This window comes from Microcaecilia unicolor, chromosome 4 (assembly GCF_901765095.1).
Source record: "Microcaecilia unicolor chromosome 4, aMicUni1.1, whole genome shotgun sequence".
Lineage (NCBI taxonomy): Eukaryota > Metazoa > Chordata > Amphibia > Gymnophiona > Siphonopidae > Microcaecilia > Microcaecilia unicolor.
In genome coordinates, this window is record NC_044034.1 from 340,785,753 (window position 1) to 340,808,813 (window position 23,061).

A 23,061-nucleotide genomic window follows, 5' to 3' on the forward strand; every position below is an offset into this window, starting at 1 on the left:
AAGCTAGTATTCCGCAAAGGACATTCTGTGGAGCGAATCCTTTAAGAACATAAGAATAGCCATACTGGGTCAGACCAATGGTCCATGTAGTCCAGTATCCTGCTTCCAACAGTGGCCAATCTAGGTCACACTGAGTTCGATTCCCGGCCCAGGCAGCTCCTTGTGACTGTGGGCAAGTCACTTAACCCTCCATTGCCTGCCGCATTGAGCCTGCCATGAGTGGGAAAAAGTGCGGGGTACAAATAAAAAAAAAAAAAAGTAGCAAACAGAAACCCAAATAGTAGCAACATTCCATGCTACCAATCCTGGGGCAAGCAGTGGCTTCTGGCTTCCTCCATGCCCATCTCAAAAAGACTATGGACTTTTTTACCACCAGGAACTTGTCCAAACCTTTTTTTAAAACCCAGATACACTAACTGCTGTTACCACATCCTCCGGCAATGCGTTCCAGAGCTTAACTATTCTTTGAGTGAAAAAATATTTCCTCCTGTTTGTTTTAAACGTATTTCCATGAATTTCATTAGTATCCCCCTGGTCTTTGTACTTTTTGAAAGAGTGAAAAATCAATTCCCTTTCACCCGTCTTACACCACTCAGAATTTTATAGACCTCAATCATATCCCCCCTCAGCCGTCTCTTTTCCAAGCTGAAGATCCCTAACTTCTTTAGCCTTGCCTCATACGGGAGGAGTTCCATTTCCGTCATCATTTTGGTTGCTCTTCTTTGAACATTTTCTAATTCCACTATATCTTTTTTGAGATACGTTGAATACTAGCTTAGCGAGGACCCCACACCAAACTTTGGGCATGAGCACTTATGCCTACTGAAACAGTGGCATAGCCATTCAAGGAGTCTGTGTTGCAGGGGTGGGGTGGAGTGGAGTGGCCTAGTGGTTAGAGCACAGGTCTTGCAATCCAGAGGTGGCTGGTTCAAATCCCACTGCTGCTCCTTCTGATCTTGGGCAAGTCACTTAACCCTCCATTGCCTCAGGTACAAACTTAGATTGTGAGCCCTCCTGGGACAGAGAAATATCCCGAGTACCTGAATGTAACTCACCTTGAGCTACTACTGAAAAAGGTGTGAGCAAAATCTAAACAAATAAATACACACACCCCATCAGTCCCCCCTTCTCCCTCCTGCGGCATCTCTCCCCTTCCAGCCCCACAAAGCTCCCCCCATGCCTTACAATCACCTCCAGTCTTTCCCAAAGCAGCACTCATAGGCTGCCTGCAATGGGGCTCTCTTTCTGAACAATCCTACCCCTTCTGATACAATTTATGTTTTGTAGCGCAGGAGTATACCCGGAGGTAATTGGGCAGTGCCACGTGCTACCCGGTTACCACTGGGTTAGCCCGGTAGCTCCTACCGCCACCTCAATGGCCACACAGCCATTTCCTGCAGGAAAGAGAGACTTCCCTTTTACCTGCTGCGGTAAAAGGGGGCATCGGTGTGCGTGAAAAACATGCACCGATGCCAGCGCAGGCCCCCTTTTGCCGCAGTTTGGTAAACTGATTAATTTGCGCACGGATCTGGGATCCGCACGCAAATGTGCACTATCTATATAGACTCCGGGGGTTATTGTCTGGGAGCAGGATCCAGCTGTTCTGAGACATAAATCTTTGTATATGAAGGAGGTATTTTTGTAAACCATGATCGCATGTAAAATGCTTTTGTAGGCACATAAAAGGACATTATGTCTGCAGCTTCAGTGTAGGTGCAATTTCTGCAGGACTTGTGACTTCTCCACCTCCGAACCTAGGCAGCCTGTTATAAAATGATCCTCAGAGTACTTTTATAACAAGGTGCCTTTTATAAGGAGTAACCAAAAGTGGATTAAAAAGGATTCACACAAAAAATGTTCTATATGAAAATCAATTATTTTAAAGCAGGAGGAAAAAGACCTCAGTAATCGCAGAGTTTTTACCCACACTCTGAATCACGGGTTGGGATAACTATAAGCGATGAATCAATCACTGATCAAAAAACCTCCTTCCTTCCACTAGTAGGGAAGGCATCATGCACTTATGCAGACACTTGATAGTGAGTCCTGGTCTTGACCCCCTGATGAAGCCTTTGTGAAACGGGTGCCTGTTTTTTTTTTTTGTTTTTTTTTACATTTGTACCTAGCACTTTCCCACTCATGGCAGGCTCAATGCGGCTTACATGGGGCAATGGAGGGTTAAGTGACTTGCCCAGAGTCACAAGGAGCTGCCTGTGCCTGAAGTGGGAATTGAACTCACTTCCTCAGTTCCCCAGGACCAGAGTCCACCACCCTAACCACTAGGCCACTCCTCCCATGAAAATGGGATCCAGCTGTCACTATGGGAATTGATGTATAAATAGCTGCTTTATTTCACTACAAGAATTGATAGAAGATTTGATAAAGTGATAAAAATTGATGTTTGGTTAAAATGATAACCTGCTGATAAGTAATTTTTATTAGTGGTAGGAAGGAGGTTTTTTGACCAGTGATTGATTTCATCGCTTAAAGATAGTTATCCCAATCCATGATTCACAGTGTGGGTAAAAAAAATCTTTGTGATTTCTGAGGCCTTAAGTAGGAAGAAACACCTTGAACAAGTCAGCGGCATAGCCAGACCTACTATTTTGAATGGGCCCTTCCAACCCCGCTCCCTTAACTCATTATTTCCTCTGTCCTTCCCATCCCCCCAGGCCCTCCCCAGTGTACCTTAGATCCATCCCAGCGGCCACATGATTCATCGTTGCTGCCAGCGCCAGCCCCTACAGGCTTCCCTCTGGCGTGTCCTACTTTCACTGATATCACTTCCTGTTTCCTCACTGGCAGGACGCAGCAGAGAGAAGCCTGTGGGGCAAGGAGATTTGATAACAGGAGAAGGGCTTGATGTCACAAGGCTGAAGCCGGTTTCCACCCACTCCACCCAAGTTTTTAATTCTCCCCAATGCAGCCACCACCATCTTGGTACACCCAAAACAATGAAATTGATAGGGTGACGAGCTCTGCTTCAGCCCACAAAATTGGCCAGATAGGCTCATGCTGTCTTCTGTTATAAAATCTCCTTGCTGTGGGGGCTGGTGCAGGCAGTGAATATGAATCACTGCGGCCACCAGGGACACTTCTGAGGTACACCGGGTGGGGTTCAGAGAGAGGTCAGATGCAGGGCTGCCAGAGGAGGAGTAGAAGAGGGAGGGCAGTGGCAGCACCGCTGGGTGGGCCTGTGCCTATCCAGGCCCACTTATAGCTGTACCACTGGATCAAGTGTAGAATGAGCTTAGGAAAAGAAATGGCAAAGCTTTGCTGTAACCAGAGTATGAATCCAACATCATTGGCTGTAAAGTGACCTTAAAAGAACATTATGGAAAATCTTTCCACCTGTAATACTAAGCAGATGGTAAGAAAACATCACTACAAAAGTCTGCTTGTATAATAAGCATAAGGGCCTGATTCATGAAGGCTGTCTCCTATTTTGTGTGTATAAGGAAAAATACACTGATGAATCCAGGCTAAAACAGAAATCCCTTTAGCTCCTCTGCCCCAGTGTCTGTAAAACTATTCTATTAATTTTGTGGGGATTTTCAGCAGTGCTAATATTAAAACTGCAATATGATTTGTATTTTCTTTCCAGATTTTGGATTAAGTAACTGCGCTGGCCTTTTGGGTTATACCGACCCTTTCAGCACCCAGTGTGGAAGCCCGGCTTATGCAGCCCCTGAGCTGCTTGCTAGGAAGAAATATGGTGCTAAAGTGGATGTCTGGTCTATGTAAGTTTGACATATTTATTTATTTGAACATTTATTATACAGCTGTTCACAATACATCACGGCAGTTTACAAATACCAGTAAACACATAGGCAGAGCATAATCCCCCGGATTCTGTATAGGTTGCCCAGATTTGGGTGCGGATCCCAGATCTCTGCATAAATTAATCGATTAAGCATTAACAATCAATTATTGGAGTTAACGTGCATTTAATTGGCAGTAATTAGGAGTTATGTGCAGATCTGTCCTAAGGCCTAGTCCATAACATAGGCACCTACATTTCTTAGTGTGCAACTCCAAAGGGGCATGGCCATGGGAGGGGCAAGGGTGGGTCAGGGTAGTTCCCAGGATTTAGGTACTACACACCTAACTGCCATCAGTTGCTCGCCAGACTGTAAGCTCCTTTGAGCAGGGACTGTCCTTTATGTCAATTTATGTTAATCTGTACAGCGCTGCTTAACCCTAGTAGCGCTCTAGAAATGTTAAGTAGTAGTAGTAGTAGCATTTACACCAGCCTTTGATGGGCATAAATGCTTGCACCCAAAGTTAGGCGCAAGAAGCACGCCAAGCTAATATTCTTTAAAGCAGTGTTTCCCAAGTACAGTCCTAGAGTACACAGTAGAGGTTTTTAGGATATCCACAATGAAAATGCATAAGTTTGATTTGCATACGCTGCCTCCATTATATGCAAATCAAGTTCGTTCTAACCATTAGTTTACTCCTCTGCTCCAAAAATAATAATATTTGGCCTTTGGATTCCCCACTAAAAGAATCCTGGTCATTACATATATGTGGGGAAGCAGGGGTGGCAACCTCAGCTTTAGTCCCTCCTGACAAAACCTCTATGCAAAATCCTTACTCCAAACACAACCTTATCCAGCACATACAAAGTCACGCTACCAATTCTCGGTGCTGCAATTGAGAGGAAGCTCATTCAGTTCCTATGGACTTCTCCTCATTTGCCGCATGGGAATTGCTAGCACAGCTTTGTAAAAGGAGCCCATAGATCTCAGGATTTTCTTAGTGAAAAGGAAATAAGACACAGTCTGGAAGGATAGAATTGTACATCTCAAATGTTCTATTAGAAAGTCGAGCCTACTGATGGGAAAAAAGACAATACATAAACTAAGCGATACAACTCTGGCGAGCCTACATGATATCGCTTAGTGCACTAGAAAGGAAGGACATGCCAGACCTAGCCTCTCCGAAGGGAGATAAGTTCCTACAATGTTGGTTGCCATTTTTGGACACTCTAACCCTGCTAGCCCGCAGTAGGGTTTTTGAATGGCTAATTAATGATAATGCAGAACCACCTGGTGAAGAAGGGGGGGAGGTTGGGTGGGGGGAAGTTAGGGGGGGGGAAGAGATGGGTAGGGCCAAAGAGGGAGAAGAGACGTAGGGGGAGGGAGGGGGGAGGGAAATGAGAGAAAATGAAAATGTTTGATGGCATATGTAAAACTATTTGTCTTTATATAGACTTGAGATTGCTCTGTTTTATGAACCACTGTAAAGTCTTCTTTTTTTCTGAATTTGTCATCAATAAAAGTTTATGAAAAAAAAAAAAAGTCAAGCCTACCACTGCAATCACCTTGCAGGATATACCGTATTTTTCGGACTATAAGACGCACCGGACCATAAGACACACCTAGGTTTTAGAGGAGGGAAATAGGAAAATTTTTTTTTCCTTTTTCCCTCCTCTAAAACCTAGGTGCTCCGGTGCGTCTTGTCCGAATCCCTCCCTCCGAGTTCGGGATCGCCGATTCGCCGTCAGGGTTACCTCCTCCCCCACCCCCCGGCCCTGTCACCACTTCTCCCTACTCACGCGATCTTCCCTGGTGGTCTAGTGACTTCGGGGCAGGAAAGAGCCCCCTCTTTCCTGCCCAGCGCGCTGCTCTCCATCCTCCTGTATGCATTGCTGCCTGACAGTCTCGGTGAGATTCAAAATGGCCGCTGAGAATTGAAGTCTCGGCAGCCATTTTGAATCTCGCCGAGACCGTCAGGCTGCATACAGGAGGATGGAGAGCAGCGCGCTGGGCAGGAAAGAGGAGGGTCTTTCCTGCCCCGACATCACTAGACCACCAGGGAAGATCGCGTGAGTAGGGAGAAGTGGTGACAGGGCCGGGGGGGGGGAGGAGGTAACCCTGATGGCGATCCCGAACTCGGAGGGCGGGCGGCCTGCCAGCCAGCCAAATCTACCTTCAGACTATAAGACGCACCCCCCATTTTCCTCCCAAATTTGGGGGGGGAAAAAGTGCGTCTTATAGTCCGAAAAATACGGTATCTACTTTTGTATCCCTCACTGAAAGTTGAGGATTTTATTTAAAATCGGGGGAAAAAAGTCCAAATTGTCTGTTTCTTTCCGAACCCCAGTGCAGTGCTTCTCAACTCAGTCCTCCGGGCACACCCAGCCAGCTGGGTTTTCAGGATATCCACAATGAATAACCATGAGATAGATTTGCATACACTGCCTCCTTGGTATGCAGATCTCTCCCATGTTTATTCATTGCTATATTCCAGTAGGGCAGTGCTTCTCAACCTAGTCTTCAGGGCACATCCAAGCCAATCGGGTTTTCAGGATATCCAAAATTTCTCAGCATCCCTCAGTGAAAGGGAAGGGGGGGAGCAGTTTAGCCATTCCAGAATGTGAAATGTGTTTTGCTTCTCCCTTTCCTAAGTCCTGCTGGGACTTGACTTTTTTGCTTTGCAATGTGCAGAGGTGTGAATATGTATGCAATGCTGACTGGAACACTGCCCTTTACCGTGGAGCCATTCAGCCTCAGAGCTTTGTACCAAAAGATGGTGGACAAAGAAATGAACCCTCTTCCCAGCCACCTTTCCCCAGGTAACTTTTTTTTACTTTACTTTTACTAAGTGACAGTAACCACTAATGTGTGCTTGCTGTGCGGGAAAATTCACTACCACATGGCACGCTCAAGTGTCCTGCGGTACTTTTGGCATCTATGCACACTTCCAGTGCATGTGATTGAGTGGTGTAGAGTAAGCATGCCCAGCGCTAATCAGTTACCATAGCTACGTTGCCATGTCCCGACTGATTAGCACATGGTTAGCATGGGAGCCCTTACTGCCTAGTATATAGGCGTCAGTAAGGGCTCCCTTGCTAATGGCCATGGGCTAATTGGGAAATTAGCACGTGGTCATTTGAGAGCCGCACTAAAAGTGGCCTCAGCATATGGGGAAACTCATGTGCTAGTCACAGCGCAAGGCCATCTTTTAGTGCAGCTTAGTAAAAGGGCCCCTTTATTTGAGGACATGCCTCACCAAACAGCTCATGGTGAGTTACAATGTAAATAAAGTCGAACAAACAGATGTACAAAATATCAAAATTAATAAAATGCACATAAAAAGTACTAAGAAAATACATTACATAAGTGTAAACAGATCTAACCAATGATTAATATAAAATACATAAAATAACCGATGATTAATATAAAGTACATAAAAAACCAATGGAACCTAACAACGAAGCATTATTACTTAAAATAAATCATTCATTTACGAATGAGCATATGTATGAAAAAACATATTATCTGTACAGCGCTGCGTACATCTAGTAGCACTATAGAAATGATTAGTAGTAAAAAAAACAAGCCTCATTTGTTTCTTAAAAGAATTAAAAGTTCAAGGGCCCTGTTTACTAAGCAGCGCTAAGGGCACGTTAGCGTTTTTAGCACACGCTAATAATTAGTATGTGCTAAATAGTAAGTCGCCCATAGGAACTTATGTGTGACCTTAGGATTTAGCATGCGCTAATTTTAGTGCACGCTAAAAACGCTAGTGCGCTTAGTAAACTGGGCTGTAAATCTTTTTTAGGTCCATTGGAATATCATTCCACTATTTAGGGCTAATATAGCCATGGCAATGTCTTTTAGTAAATATTGTGCACCTGTAGACAGATGGCAGGGAGGGAATTCCTTCCAGACCTTAAGTATAGTTTGACTGTACTATGGGCTGTAAATCAAAAGAAAATACGGGCAATCAGCTCAGGTGGATTCGCTGTTTTCCTCCTGAAACTTGAAAAATGTTCTTTTGACAGCTGCTCAGACATGACCCATATCCAGGCTAAACATGGGACCAGTTCACCACTTTGTGTAGAGAACGGCTCATTCTGAAGGTGACGCAGAGCTCCCTTTAGCTTGATGAGATGCCAGATTGTTTTATATTTGTTCCTGTCAGGGGCGTAGCCAGACAACAGATTTTGGGTGGGCCTAAGGAAGAACTGGGTGGGCACCAATTATTCTCTCCCCCCAACCACCACCCAAAAAATATCTCAGCTGGTGGGAAAACGCTTCTTTCCACCTTGGCAGTATGCAGCAGGCATGCTCTGAAAACTGAACATACTGGTATCATGGAGAGAAGCATTTTCGTTACCATCAGGAGGAAGTCTTCAGCTGGCCGAGCTTGGGATCCCACCAGCTACCACTAAACGTGTGCTACTGTTGGGTGGGCCTGTGCCCTAAGTGGGTGGGCCCCGGCCCACCCAGGCCCACCTGTAGCTACGCCACTGTGGATTGAAATAAGTCCTCTGCAAAAAAAATCCCTGTTCACAGTGTAATTAACTCAGAGGTCCTTTAACCAAGCTGTGGTAAAAGAGGGCCTGCACTGGTGTCAGCGTGTGTTTTTGATGGGCGCTGAGGTCCCCTTTTACCACAGTGGGTAAAAGACTGTCTTTTTTTAGAGAAATGGCCGTTAGGCAAGTGAACCACTTGCTGCACAGCCATTTGGAAGAGGGAGCACGTACCACCACCCGTTGAGGTGGCAGTAAGGGCTCCTGAACTAACCTGGTGGTAAATGGGCAATGTGTAGCGCCTCCTGATTTCCACCAAGTAAACACCGGAGCTAGAAAAATAAAAATATTTGGCACACACTGGGGTTGGGAACTACCGCTGGGCTGCTGCGGTAGCCCAGCGGTAATTCCGGATTAGCAAGCAACAAGCCCACGTTGGGCTTACCTCTGCTTTGTAAAAGACCCCCTCAGCCCTCAGTCATCTGTTTTCTAAGCAAAAATAGTTTCACCCTTAGAAGTCACTCAGAATTTATAAGCCCCTGATATTCTCCTTTATTAGCAGGTAGTCCTTTTCATACTCTTTTCACCCATTATCACCGTTGTCCAAAATTTCCACGGGGCAACTAGGAAGTTTCTACCACTCATCTAATCCATCGAAACTCTTTGGCCTCCCTGATCAAAGGAATGCACTAAACAAAAAAAAAATTATTATTAAAGATTCCTTTTATTGACATTTCAATGATTATAACAAACTGATGCCACATAACAAAGCAAGAAGATAAGTGTTGAAAGAATACAGTCACAGAACATCTGCAACCCCCTCCCCCCCCCCCCCCCACAAATAAAACCAAACAGTATTAAAGTTTGGACTTTGCTCACTATTTTAACAACACTATTTGTGGGCAGGGCCATGGAGAAGGGGGGCAAGGGGGACAAAATTCCCCGGGCCCGGGCCTCCAAGGGGGGCCCAGCGCCATAGTCCCCGGTCTCACCTGCCCGCCCTTGGCTCCGTCGACAGCCCCCTTTTGTCCGCCACCGGGCCTCCTGCATTCAAATCACAGCACCTCACCTCCGTGTAAAAGCGCAGCGGCAGATCGCCTCCCTTCGGGCCTTCCCTCCCTGTGTCCCGCCCTCATCTGATATAACTTCCTGTTTCCGCGAGGGCGGGACACAGGGAGGGAAGGCCCGAAGGGAGGCAGTCTACCACTGCCTTTTCACACGGAGGTGAGGTGCTGTGATTTGAATGCAGGGGGCCCGGTGGCGGACGGAGGGGGGCTGTCGACTAGGCTGGGGGTGGGTGGGTGGAGACTGTGGACTGAGGCGCGGCGGCCTTGGGGGGTGGTGGTGTGGGCGGGGCCCTGGGGGCGGCCTTGCCCTGGGCCCGGCCCAGTCTCTCAGTGACCCTGTTTGTGGGACCTAGACAGAAATATTGTAATAAGCATTCCTTTTGTGAATTAAAGGCTGAATCCTACCTCAGTCCCTTCCAGTGATGCTGGATTTAATTAGTGTTTTGACCAAAGTCTGAGTCTAACATGAAATGAGCAGAAGCTGGACATGCTGCCATCTTTCCAAATATAGTATCTAATGGCAGTCAAAGACTAAAGTGGCCCATCTAGGCTGCCAAGTAAGGTGTTTATGGTTACTCCACATGCCTCTGTTTAGGGTTATAACTGCTGCTCCATACAGATTACTCCTCATGCTGTTCTAACAAGAGAAAAAAAAGTCATTTCTTGTCATTTATTAAGGAACAGGACTTAAATCGTTTTCCTCTTGAATGCACTAAATGGCTGAGATTTTGTACAGCTGTATTGAAGCTTTATTGATTGAAGGACCCCTTCCATTTTGAGAGTAATTTTATAACAGGGTGCCTGGAATAAGATGGGCACTTAAGACACCTAAAGGTTTTTATAAAATAGTAACGCAATCTTGCAGGCACCTGCTCTAGAGCAGATTATCGTATTTTATAATCTACACATGCACTTGTGAACTCTGATACTGCACCTCATACATGCCTACGTCATGGTATATACTTTTACGCCAATTGGAATTTAATAAGAAGCCATTTATGCGCAAAAATGACTTTAAAATAAAAGATTTATTGAAAATGATTTCCCATAGACATACGGGGGGGGGGGGGGAAATTTTATAAAGACTAAACATACATTTATACTAAATGTAGAGACTTGATAGAGGTATATAAAATATTGAGTGGAGTGGAACAGGTGGATGTGAAGCGTCTGTTCACGCTTTCCAAAAATACTAGGACTAGGGGGCATGTGATGAAACTACAGTGTAGTAAATTTAAAACAAATCGGAGAAAATTTTTCTTCACCCAATGCATAATTAAACTCCGGAATTCGTTGCCGGAGAACGTGGTGAAGGCAGTTAGCTTAGCAGAGTTTAAAAAGGAGTTAGACGGTTTCCTAAAGGACAAGTCCATAAACCACTACTAAACGGACTTGGGAAAAATCCACAATTCCAGGAATAACATGTATAGAATGTTTGTACGTTTGGGAAGCTTGCCAGGTGCTCTTGGCCTGGATTGGCCGCTGTCCTGGACAGGATGCTGGGCTCGATGGACCTTTGGTCTTTTCCCAGTGTGGCATTACTTATGTACTTATGTCAGGTGTTTCCAATAAAGCAAAACTAAGTACAGCAGAAAATGTACCTAAACGAAGGAGGCAAAGCATGAATATTATCAAAGAAACAACCACCTTGCTGGTGGTGATATAGTTTTCTGTTTTTTAAGAACATTTCCTTGGGGACCCTTCATGTAGGTCTTGTCTCTCGCAAGCTCCCTTTCTTCTGCCTTGGGTCTTTTATCTGATGTGGCAGTTTCATTGACGGAGCAGAGTGTAATTATCCTGACTGCAGGGACTGTAGCTCTGCACAGCTGCTCTAGGGCTTAAATCACAGCACCCAGGGGATGATGGGTTTTGTAAGTGATTATTAGAAGAAAAGAGGCTCTGAACAGAGGCTGGGGGATGGGAGCTTTATCCAGCCATAAATACCCCAAGAAATAAAAGGGGGCCATTAAAGTAACTGCCTGTATATTGTGGACAATGATGGTTGCCATGTATTGCTTATTAATAAAGTGCCTGATCACTGAATTATGCAAAAATTGTGAAATATTTCCTTACTTATGCTACTAAACACTGTTACTCTCCATGGCAACCAATCTCATCAGTCCTTTCAGTGCAAACTCATTGGCGGTGTAGGCCTATTAGTTAAAGCAACAGGCTAAGCTCAAAGGAAGGCAGAGTTAAGATCCCACTTTGACTCCTTCTGATTGTCGGCAAAACCCTGTTTTAGGCACCCTAGTGCCACGTGGTGAGAGTGTATTTTATAATGGCACCTGAGTGCTCAGATTCCGCTATATACTCCTGCCAGAATTCTGCACCCAAAAATTTTGAAATTCTGCAAGCTCCTTAAACATTATTTTTGCACCCACAGCCTTTGTTCCCAGCCCTCCTCTCCCTGCAGCCACACTTAATCCATTTTACAGCTCCCCCTCCCCGTACTTCCCCTTTCTCTACCTACAAATAATCTCATTTTATTTAGCCAGTGTGAATAAATTCCCTTCCTTCTTTTTACATATAAATATATTTAATCAAGCTTCTTTTCTATTCAGATGGTACTTCCCCCTCTACAATGAACTTTAGATACTTTCTATAATCCATCCCTCTCCATCCCCCTCCGTCTGCACCTCAGTGAAGGTCTCACCTCTCCTTCTCTCCTCGTTATCCCTCTGTGTAGGGATCCAGTGGATCACACTTAACGTGTAAACATGCCTGGTTCCATTCTGATGAGGAGGGTTGTGGGTAATTCCACCACCGCAAAAGGCTAGATGGGATTCTACTAGGAACTCAGCTTTTTTCTTTCTAGCTCCCTCTCATTGGAATTGCCTTCCTAAAATTATTAGATTGGAAGAGTCCTATGTCCAGTTTTGTAAACTTTTGAAAACATATCTGTTTCAAAATACTTTCGATAATAATCTGGGATAAAAAAGGGGACAAATAGGCAGAATGAATACGCAGTAAAAATAATATGTTTGCTTATATAGTATGTTATGAATGGTTGTCCAGTGTCTACTGGTATTAGTATCTTTTTTTTTAATGTTGGATTTTATGTTTCAACGTTTTTATTAATGATGAAATAAATATGGTATAACAGATACCATAAAATATAAAACTTCAACAGTTCAGTGAAAGTTCACATATAAGTATTGAACAGACCATCATCAAGTTTTTTGTATACTTCCCCCCTCCCCACCCTCTATTCTGGTATTAGTATCTTTTAGAATGGTTGTTTTAGTTTTTGCTGTGCTTTTCTATCAAATCAATGGATTTCTTATATGTTTTAAAAAATGATATTTTATTTTAAGATGCAAACCGTTCTGTTTTGTGAATGCAGTTAGAAACGGTATAGTAAATAAATAAACGATCTGTGCAAAAAATTCTATTGCTGTACATGCCTGGTTCACTCTGTTCCACGGAGTCAGGTCAGGTCATTCAGTTGGGGTGAACAGATCTCACAGGCAGGTCTTATACATATATAATAGACCACCAAGCCCAAACTGTAAAGCAGACAGCTTGTTTCTCCGGACCAGTTTTATAGGCTTGTCATTAGGCTCCCACACTCACATTAAAAGTCATCTGCCATTTGGATGCCCAGTCTCCCGGTCTTGTAAAGTCCTCTTCCAATTTTGGCTTTGCTGCCACTTACCGGCATAAGTGTACCTGTGATTAGTGTTAGAATTCTCTATATTGATGCTACTTGCCAAGTTTTCAGGTTTATTTAAAATTTAATATACCACCCGTATAACAATCTGGGTAGTTAACAATAATAAAACTGTTGGGCAGACTGGATGGACCGTTTGTTGGGCAGACTGGATGGACCATGCAGGTCTTTTTCTGCTGTCATCTACTATGTTACTATGTATGTATGTTACATTGAAGAACAAAAAGAGTGCCATTTATGACAGAATAGAAAACCGAAAGATAAAAAGGTCGAAGAGACTAAAAGAGAGAAAAAACAAAACAAAACATTTTTTTAAAAACGTGTCAGCAGATGGGGGATGGCTAGCAGACTCAGCAGAGTGGGGAACACAGAGGGGAAAGGGGAATTAGCTGCCAAAGGCAGCTGTAAATAAAAGAGCTTTCAGTTGTTTCTTAAAAAGTGGTGGGGACGTCTCTAGTTGTACAGTTAGCGATAGTGTATTCCATAAAATGGGACTGGAAACATGAAATGATTTAGCTCGTAGTGAGGCACATGTAATTACCCAAAATGAGGGGACCACCGGTTGGTTCTGTCAGGATGATGACCTGAGTGTTCTTGTACTGGTATACAGGGCTGCCGAGAGAATAGGCTGGGCCCTGGGCAAGGCTGCCCCGCCGCTGCAGCCCCCCCCCCCCCCCCCCGTTGCTCCCCCCGCTCACCTGCCTGCTTCCACGGCTCCGGGCCCCCTGCATTTGAAGCGGCAGTCGCAGATCGCCTCTCTTCTGGCCTTCCCTCCCTGTGTCCTGCCCTCGTCTGATGTAACTTCCAGTTTCTGCGAGGGCGGGACACAGGGAGGGAAGGCCCAAAGGGAGGCGATCTGTGACTGCTGCTTCGAATGCAGGGGGCCCAGAGCCGAGGAAGCAGGCAGGTGAGTCTGGGAACTGCAGAACCGGCGGCCTGACCCCGGCGCCAGGCCCCCCTTGGAGGCCTGGGCCCGAGGAATTTTGCCCCTCCTGCCCCCCCTCCTCGGCGGCCCTGCTGGTATACAGTACTAGAAGGCTCGAAAGATAATGTGGAGTACCTGAGTTAAATGCAGGTACCCAGGAATAGAACTTAAAGTCGTTCATTGCCTCAGGTACAGAGTTAGGGGCCCTTTCACTAAAGCGTAGCATGTGCTACTCAACATTAACGTGTGCTAAGTGCCACATGGCCCTTAGGTATAAATAGGACAGGCAGTGTTTCAAGCGCACTATTGTCCATTAGCGCATGCTAAGCTTTAGTAAAAGGGCCCCTTAGTAAGCCCTCTGGAGACAGGAAAATACCAAGTGTATGTGTATGTTCATCACTTTCCAAACAGATCCAAGGCGGTTCACAATCTATAACTTAAAAAAATAAATAAATAAATAAAGACAATTCAGAAAGGAACGCCAGTATTCAATAGGACAGAGTAAAAACACACACCAGCCATCAGTTCACTATACTACTACTACTTGACATTTCTAAAGCGCTACTAGGGTTACGCAGCGCTGTACAATTTAACATAGAAGGACAGTCCCTGCTCAAAGGAGCTTACAATCTAAAGGACAAATGTACAGTCAGTCAAATAGGGGCAGTCTAGATTTCCTGAAAGGTATAAAGGTTAGGTGCTGAAAGCAACATTGAAGAGGTGGGCTTTGAGCAAGGATTTGAAGATGGGTAGGGAGGGGGCTTGGCGTAAGGGCTCAGGAAGTTTATTCCAAGCATAGTTCACCTCAGACATGCATTCTTAGGAGGATCCCATGTCCCCAACCACTCAGTTGCCAGTGCCTGAATGTAACTCGGCTTGAGCTATTGCTGAAAAGGCTTGAACTAAATTTTAATGCTTTCTGTAAAGTTACTCTTCACAGCCTTTGAGGTGCCAACTTAACTTTGGGTAACATGCACTGTTTGTTTGTTTTTTTGCCTCCCCCATTCCACAGTGGCAGTAAACTTTCTCCGATCTCTACTGGAGCCAGACCCCACTAAGAGACCAAACATCCAACAAGCTCTAGCAAATCGTTGGCTAAATGACAATTACCCTGGGAAAGTGCTTCACACAGTGACTTATCCAAATAGGTAAGTCAATGATTGTCTAAATCACACAGACAGACCCTTCATATCTGAGAGTTTCTGCTTCGTTAACTGTGGCAGACTGAGCTGAAAATTTCAATAGTGTCCACAGTGACTCCAAAATGCTAACTGAGAACCCAGCATTTTGTAGTTGAAGTTGGGATTATTTTTCCCTGTTTGCATCACTTTGCACTTTTCTACATTAAGGGGTGGGGGTGGGGGGTGTTATCAACATTTGCTACCATTAAGACGGGTTATTTTACTGGTAACCCAGGTTAGTAGTAACTACCAGTAGGTCTCATTGCATAAAGTGGAACCTGTGCTAAAATGGCATGAGTTAGTGCTAAAAATAACATGTCTTAATCATAGCCCACGTTGATAATGTTCCCACTAAGCCTCATCCGCAGTTTAGATGCCCTGTATTCTAGTGTCACAAGATCTTTTTGCAAATCCTCTTTGGGCCCGATATTTAAAACTATTTAAATGGCCAGGAGAGGTTCCTGGCTGTGTACAGGGCCGCCGAGAGGGAGGGACGGGGAGGGGGGGGGGGACAAAATTCCCCCGGCCTCCAAGGGGGGCCCGGCGCCAGGGTCAGGCCGCCGGTGCTGCACTCACCAGTCTCACCTGCCTGCCTCCACGGCTACGGGCCCCCTTCATTCAAAGCGGCAGTCTCTTCTGGCCTTCCCTCCCTGTGTCCCGCCCTCGTGGAAACCGGAAGTTACATCAGATGAGGGCGGGACACAGGGAGGGAAGGCCAGAAGAGACGCGATCTGCGACTGCCACTTTAAATGAAGGGGGTCCGGAGCCGTGGAGGCAGGCAGGTGAGACCGCGAACTGCAGCGGCGGGGGGAGCGGCGGGGCAGCAGCGATGGGGGGGGGGTGGAGGTGGGGGCGGCCTTGGCTGTGTAATCACCTGTCCAGGGCTAATCAGGCATTTTCAGCGGCACTTAACCGGATAGCGCCCCTGAAAAGGTCCAGTTAGCACCCAAGCCAAAATGGCTACTTTGTGGGCATTTGGGGGGGGCGGAGTTAGCATTTAACCACATAAATTGGATTGCATAAATGGAGTCTTATCTTTATGTGATTCTTCATAGGCGGTTAAGTGTCAACTACAGCACTTAACTGGCTATGTTTTTGCCAGTTCTGTATACCTGGAAATTCAGGGGGGTCCTTTACTAAGCTGCGGTAGCATTTTTAGCTCGTGGTAGAAATCAGCTGGCGATAAACTCCAAGGCGCCCATAGGAATATAATGGATGTCTCGGCTTTTACCACCAGCTGATTCTACCATGAGCAAATAATGCTACCACAGCTTAGTAAAAGACGCCCTCCTCAGTGATGCTGGTTGGAGCTGGACATAACCTGGCACTGATTTCCAGGTATACGCCATCACGGTCAGCAAAATGCTGATTGCTGCCATCTGAATATAGGGTCCTTTGAATAATTTAATTTCATATGCAAATCTGATCACTTGTTGCGCCTTTATACAAATCATTTATGAACACATTAACAGGTCCCAGTACAGACCCTTGGGGCACTCCACTATTCACCTTTTCCCATATTAAAAACTGACCATTTACTTCTACTCTGTTTTCTATTACACAGTTTCCAATTCATAGTAGGGCATTAAAGTAAAAACAAATCCATAAATTAATATAAAATACAATCAGCAAACATGTACAATAATAATGAGGCATGAAGCAGATTGTTAAATTATTCGATATTATGCTTGAAATTCTAGTTCTGAAACGCTGTGTTGAAATGCAATGTCTTCAAGGTACTGAAACGGCAGCAAATTTCTAAAGATCTCTGACTCATAAGTCAATTAATTCTCAAGGTATTTAGCACCTAATCCTTTCACAGCTTTAAAAATCAAACATAACAGTTTAAATCAAATTCAATAGAGTTTAGGTAACCAGTGTAATATGAGTAGAACTGGTTCCAGTAAATTACTCCAGGGCTGCCTTCAATGATACAAAATCAATTGCAATCATAAAAGCATTTGGGATCTTTCAATGGCCCTTCTTCAAAGGGAACTGCTTCTTAGAAAGAGCAGAGATGAACTTAAGTGTAAACATTCAAAGAAAAGGTCAAATTTGTTATCAGGAAAACAAATGAAAAGGGAACTCTTCAGTCTTGGGAATCAATCTCCTCTGTTTGAACTGCAGAGCCAGGCCTTGGGAAGGGGGAGGGCTAGAAAAACCTGATATTTAAACTTTCAGGAGATAATCAGGTTTGCAATAAGGCCCGGAAGGTGTAGATGACATGAGGAAGGACATAGCGAAGCTTGACGAATGGTCCAATATGCTAAAAAATGCAGGGTCATGCACTTGGGTCACAAGAATCTGAGGAAACGGTACAAAATAGGGTGTGAAGTGCTTTTGTGTACAAAGGAAGTGCAGGACTTGGGGGTGATTGTGTCTGATGACCTTAAAGTGGCCAAACAGGTAGAAAAAGCAACGGTCAAAGCCAGAAGGATGCTTGAGTGCATAAGGAGCGGGATGACCAGCAGGAAGAAAGAGGTGGTGGTGCCCTTGTATAGGTCTCTGGTGAGGTCCCATTTAGAGCATTGTGTGCAATACTGGAGACTGCACCTACGGAAAGATATAAACAGGATGGAGTGGGTCCAGTGGGTGGCCACAAAATTGGTAAGCGGTCTTGGACAAAAAACATATAAGGACAGGCTTGTGAACCTCAACATGTATACGCTGGAAGAAAGGAGGAAAAGAGGAGATATGATACAAACATTTAAATATCTCAGGGGCATTAATGTACAGGAAGAGAGCCTTTTTCAAATGAAGGAAAACTCTGGAATGAGGGGGCATACGATGAAGTTAAGAGGAAATAGGCGTAAGTATTCATTTACGGAAAGGTTGGTGGAAGCGTGGAATGGCCTCCCAGTGGAGGTTGTGGAGAGTTTAAGAAAGCATGGGACAAGCATGCTGGGTCCCTTAGGAAAAGGAGGAGTTAAAGGTTACGGAGGATGGGCAGACCTGATGGGCCATTTGGCCTTTATCTGCCGTCATATTTCTGTGTTTCTATGTTTACATGTCACTGAGTTCATGTGGAAGGAATTAGATGACCCAGGGTTTCACATGGATGCCTGGCTGGTTTGACAGAGAAAAAGAGCTGAGCTTGAGCAGTTGCATAATTCAGCAACTGACAATTTCAGGGAGGGAGTTCTTTATGAGAATGCTCTCCCCCTCTGCCCCCACCCCCAGTACCTCACTAAATCATTATGTCATGTTTAAACAGTTACGTCTTCAGCTTCTGGGAGCAATTGGGTTAGCGAGAGTGTCACAAACTAGCACACACACACTCATGGCAGGGCCTGAGCATGATTGACGTGAGGGGAAAAGCAGCCGCAGGGCAGGCAATGCCTGCGGTGGAGCAAGGTTTCTGCTGACGGGGCTTAGGGACCCCCGCCAACCAAGGTATGTGGAGTTGTGGGGAGGGGGCAGGGAGGTGGGGCAAAATGTACCCCCCACTTTGGGCTTCCCCCTCCCCCAATTTTTGTGGCCTAGCTATGTGGCGGTCCGGGGGTGGGGCTGGCAGCAGTGGCCCTGCCCCGGGCCTGGCTCGGTCTCTCAGCGGCCCTGACTTACGGATCTGACAAGTCTGGCAAACTGTATCACACACAAATAGAGTTAAGGATGACAGATAAAAACCAGGTATGGCCAAGGGTGTGCTGGTCAATTTTTAACAACAGGCTCTTCGGGACGTAACCAGCTCTGCAGTTGGACGGGCCAGGGGTGGCTGGGTGGGGGGGGGGGGAGCAACACTTGCCTCTCTCTCCTCCCTCCCTCCCTCCCTTCGTGCAGGCACGCTAGGCATACCTTTGGTGGCAGCCTATAAATGGACTGCCACCACTCCCAACGTCTTGCTCTGAGCAGCATGCTGAAACTTCTCACACATGCTGGAGAAGTCCCAGCCTGCTGCTCAGAGCTGGAAACAAGGAGCTGGGAGCAGCAGTAGTCTATTTACGTGGCTGGCAGGGCTCAGCATCCCCACCAGCAAAGTAAAAGAGAATTCAGCAGGGGGCCTAAGCCCACATTTTGGGAGCCAGTTGTTAAAGTAGCCATGGAGGGCCCTACTTTAACAACCGGCTCCCAAAATTCTTAAAAACAACCGGCTCTTGTGAGCCTGTGAGAGCCTGCTCCAGCACACCACTGGGTATGGCCCATCTAGTTTGGCCAGTGAAGTGGTTAAGTTTCACTGCCAGATTGTGCTTTTATGAAATGTGAAAGTTTATTTTGTGGACATGTTCTATACTTTGATTCCATCCTCTAGCTGAATAAGGTTCCTTTGTGTTTTTGAGTTCTGTCAGTGTTCTGTCCCCACCACCTCAACCAGAAGGGTATTCCAAGCGTCCACCTCCCTCCCTGTGAAAAAGTATTTCCTGATGTTGTTCTTAAGTTTACCTTCTTTTACCTTCTTTCAGTTTTATTTCATGTCCTCTGGTTCTACAGTTTTTCCTTTCTTTGGAAATTGTTCTTTTGTTCATTAATGCCTTTCAAGTATGTAAACGTCTATATCGTATCTCCCCTGTCCCTCCTTTCTTCTACTCTAGGCTATACATATTCAGGTCTTCAGATCTCTTCTCATGTTTTCTGGTGCAAAAACCCATACCATTTTGTTTGCTTTCCAATGAACTGCTTCAAGTTTTTTTCTATCCTTAGTGAGATATGGCCTCTGAAACTAAATAAAGCTCTCCAAGTGAGTCTTCACCAATGACCTGTTCCTATTGGTTATGCTCCTTCCTATGCCGCCTACTATCCTTCTAGCTTCGGCCGCCACCTTGTTACTAGGGATGTGCATTCATTTGAAATGACATGGGATGTGTTTAAATGTATAATTTTTGCAAAGCGTATACCTATTTTTTGGAAGAGTGCTTATTGTTTCAGAAAAAGGGCGCATTCTTTTCTGATAGTATGTGCGTGCATGAATATGTGCCTGCGTACTCTATTGAGAAAAGTGTGTGCCCTCTTTCGGAAAGAGTGCACACTCTTCTGAATGTGAGCACACTCTTTGCAAAAAGTACACACTCTTTCAAAAGAAGGTACGCTATTAATGATACTGCTTACAGAACAAAAAAATGAAGAAAAAGCATGGTACAAAACCAAAGTTCCTGCAAATGACACAAAGTGAAAATTTGGCCCTCCACACCCCTACTTGTCACATTGTTTCACCACCTTGAGATCCTCAGACAGGTAACATCCTGAGGTCCCTCTCCTGGTCTGTGCACTGAAGGCGATGTGAGAAGCTGGGTCCCAGCAATTACCAGGAGTCTCTGATTTTCTGGGGCATAAAGCGAGCAGAAGGATTCCCAAAGAGGAAGGAGAAATTAGGTCTTACCTGATTATTTTCTTTCCATTAGTCCTTCCCGGTATTCCAGAACTTGGTTCTGGAATCAGGGCCGCCGAGAGGGGGTGGCAGGGGGGACAAAATTCCCCAGGTGGCGCAGGGGTCAGGGCGCTGGCGCTGCAGTCCCTGGTCTCACCTGCCTGCCTCCTCAGCTCCGGGCCCCCTGCATTCGAAGTGGCAGTTACTAATCGCCTCCCTTCGGGCCTTCCCTCCCAGTATCCCGCCCTCGCAGAAACCGGAAGTTACATCAGACGAGGGCGGGACACAGGGAGGGAAGGCGAGGCCAGAACTGAAGAAAGGCGATCTGCGACTGCCGCTTTGAATGCAGGGGGCCCGGAGCCGAGGAGGCAGGCAGGTGAGACCGTGGATTGCAGCGGTGGGGGGAGCAACAGGGGGGGGGCAGCAGCGGCGGGGGGCGGAGGCGGGATGGATTTGCCCTGGGCCCGGCCTAGTCTCTCAGCGGCTCTGTCTGGAATAGTGGGAAGCTACATAATGGAAAGAGGAGTTAGATTACTACAGAGTTTCAACAGAAAAGTAAAAAAGTATTTTCATGCACTGCAGAGAAAGGGTTCTCTGGATGGAGCTGAACTATAGCCTGCCTGAGAGCTAAGGCAGACATCCAGAGGGAAAAAAAAATCCCTACTACTAACTAGAGGTAACTGAGAGAAGGGGGTGAACTGAATCCGGAGACCAGAGTAGTTCTGGCATCAGGTCAGCCCCAGGAAGAAATTCAGGCCAAGCAAGACTCTGAAAAAGAGCATATACAGACTGCATGGTTGGGAAGTTTCCTCACACAGGGTTAAAGCTTTATCCACTATTGGAGCACTCAAGAAACTGCATAGGGGAGAACTAGCATCCAAAATCTCACAGTGGAAACTAATTGGACCATGTGCACACCCCGCAGAGTGGTTTTTCTCATTTTTGAACAGTTTAGCTCTTTTGACTACCATGTCTTTTGTTTTTAGGTAATCTGACCTGGGACTGTAACTGCAGTCTGGTCAGAATTTCCTTATGGTTGAAACTATTTTGGATGATTTATGTTAATGTTTGCTTAATGTTTATTGCACGCTACCTTGTACAGTATAGTTTACAAGTATTTGCGAGTAAAGCTGATTGTTGTTGAACACACTCTGGTGAATTCTAGGGTGCAAGGGGGCTTATCACAGAGCTACTTTGATACTAACCATCCACACTTTATTTATGCATTCTTGTATCCCACTATTATCCAAAAACAGGTTTTGGTTCAATGTGGCTTACAATACATAGTTAGGCGAAGTTACAATATTATGTTGCAGTTACAGGAGCGAAATTACAATGGTGTTTTGCGGTTACAAAGTGGAATGTGACATCGTTTTCCTGTGGGTTTAGCTGTAGAATGTTTTTTGAAGAGGTAGGGTCTTTAGCTGCTACAAGTCCCAGAACCCTGATTCCAGGTCCTGGAGGGCTTAGCCCAGGAAAATTCCAGAAGCCTAAAAATATCAGGGGGCCTTTCCCCTGTAGAACACAAGCAGCTGCCAGGTGGATACGGCATGGCCCCATTACACAAGCTATATGTGTGAATGCCATGATGCAGTCACATGTATGATATCATCTACATATATCACCAGAGAGAGACTCTAAAGAGGAATCTAACAGTGCAGTGAAATACATTCATCTTTTGTAAATTATAAACATGAAGAGTAAGACATAACAGAATCTTCAACTCTCCGGCAAGTAAACATCCTGCCAAATTTATTGCTCTTGAAGAAAAAGAAAACTTTCTCAATCGGGACAATTTTGAAATTACTCATATGCCTGCAAAGACCACAGATACTTTGCACCCACAGTGTTTCAAAGAGAAAATATATGTGCACTTCAACTTTCGAAGCAGGCATAATGACAGATTTTCTATGGACATATGCACCTGCTTTTTCTGAGGATACTTTTTGTAAGAAAAATGTGTGCAGATTTGTAAATGCAATGTATTTTCCACCCCCTTGAATAATCTGACCAAAAGTACATGTATGTGTCATGGAATTCTTTCAGCAGGGTAAAGAATAGGCAGCTTATAGCCAGCCCTTTACATTGATAAATTGGTATTTACCTGGGTAATTGATTGTTGACAATTGTTTTTCATAAATAACAAAAGTGCATTTTGATGTATTCTCTCTCTTCTCTCTTTAGGATTCATCTTGACAGTCTGAACCAAAGTGTGGTTCTCCACATGTCTGAGAAGTTAGGCTACAAACACAGCGATGTGATTAACACTGTCCTGTCCAACCGGGCCTGCCAAACGCTTGCTGTATACTTTCTATTGAACCAGAAACTGCAGCGCTATCTGCTCTCCATTGCAGTAAGTAGGATTTTTAACAGAAGCATCTGAAAGAGTTGTTCCTTTTCCAGGTTTCTGAATTCCAAGAATATGTGGCTCTCGGTTCTCTAGAAGACAGATTAAAATGTCAGGGAAAGCTGACAGCAATATGTTGTTTCGTGGGAAGAACTTGCTCGGCGGAAATAATTTTGAACTGTCTGCCAATGATGGTGGGTTTTGATTGATTCTTGTTTTAGTTTGGGACATCAACAGATTGGGATCCAGAACAAAAGAAAAGCTTGTGTTCTGCTAAATAATCAATGTTTTGTGATAATATAG

At 45.2% G+C, this 23,061-nt stretch overlaps 1 protein-coding gene across 1 annotated transcript in view; it reads left to right on the plus strand.

The window, feature by feature from the left end:
* HUNK (hormonally up-regulated Neu-associated kinase) overlaps positions 1-23,061 on the plus strand; it is a 99,710-nt gene that overhangs the window by 53,084 nt on the left and 23,565 nt on the right. The window contains exons 5-8 of the mRNA XM_030202150.1: positions 3,605-3,740; positions 6,453-6,580; positions 14,941-15,076; positions 22,596-22,764. Coding sequence (XP_030058010.1) covers positions 3,605-3,740; positions 6,453-6,580; positions 14,941-15,076; positions 22,596-22,764 — 569 coding nt within the window. The remainder of the gene's footprint in view (positions 1-3,604; positions 3,741-6,452; positions 6,581-14,940; positions 15,077-22,595; positions 22,765-23,061) is intronic.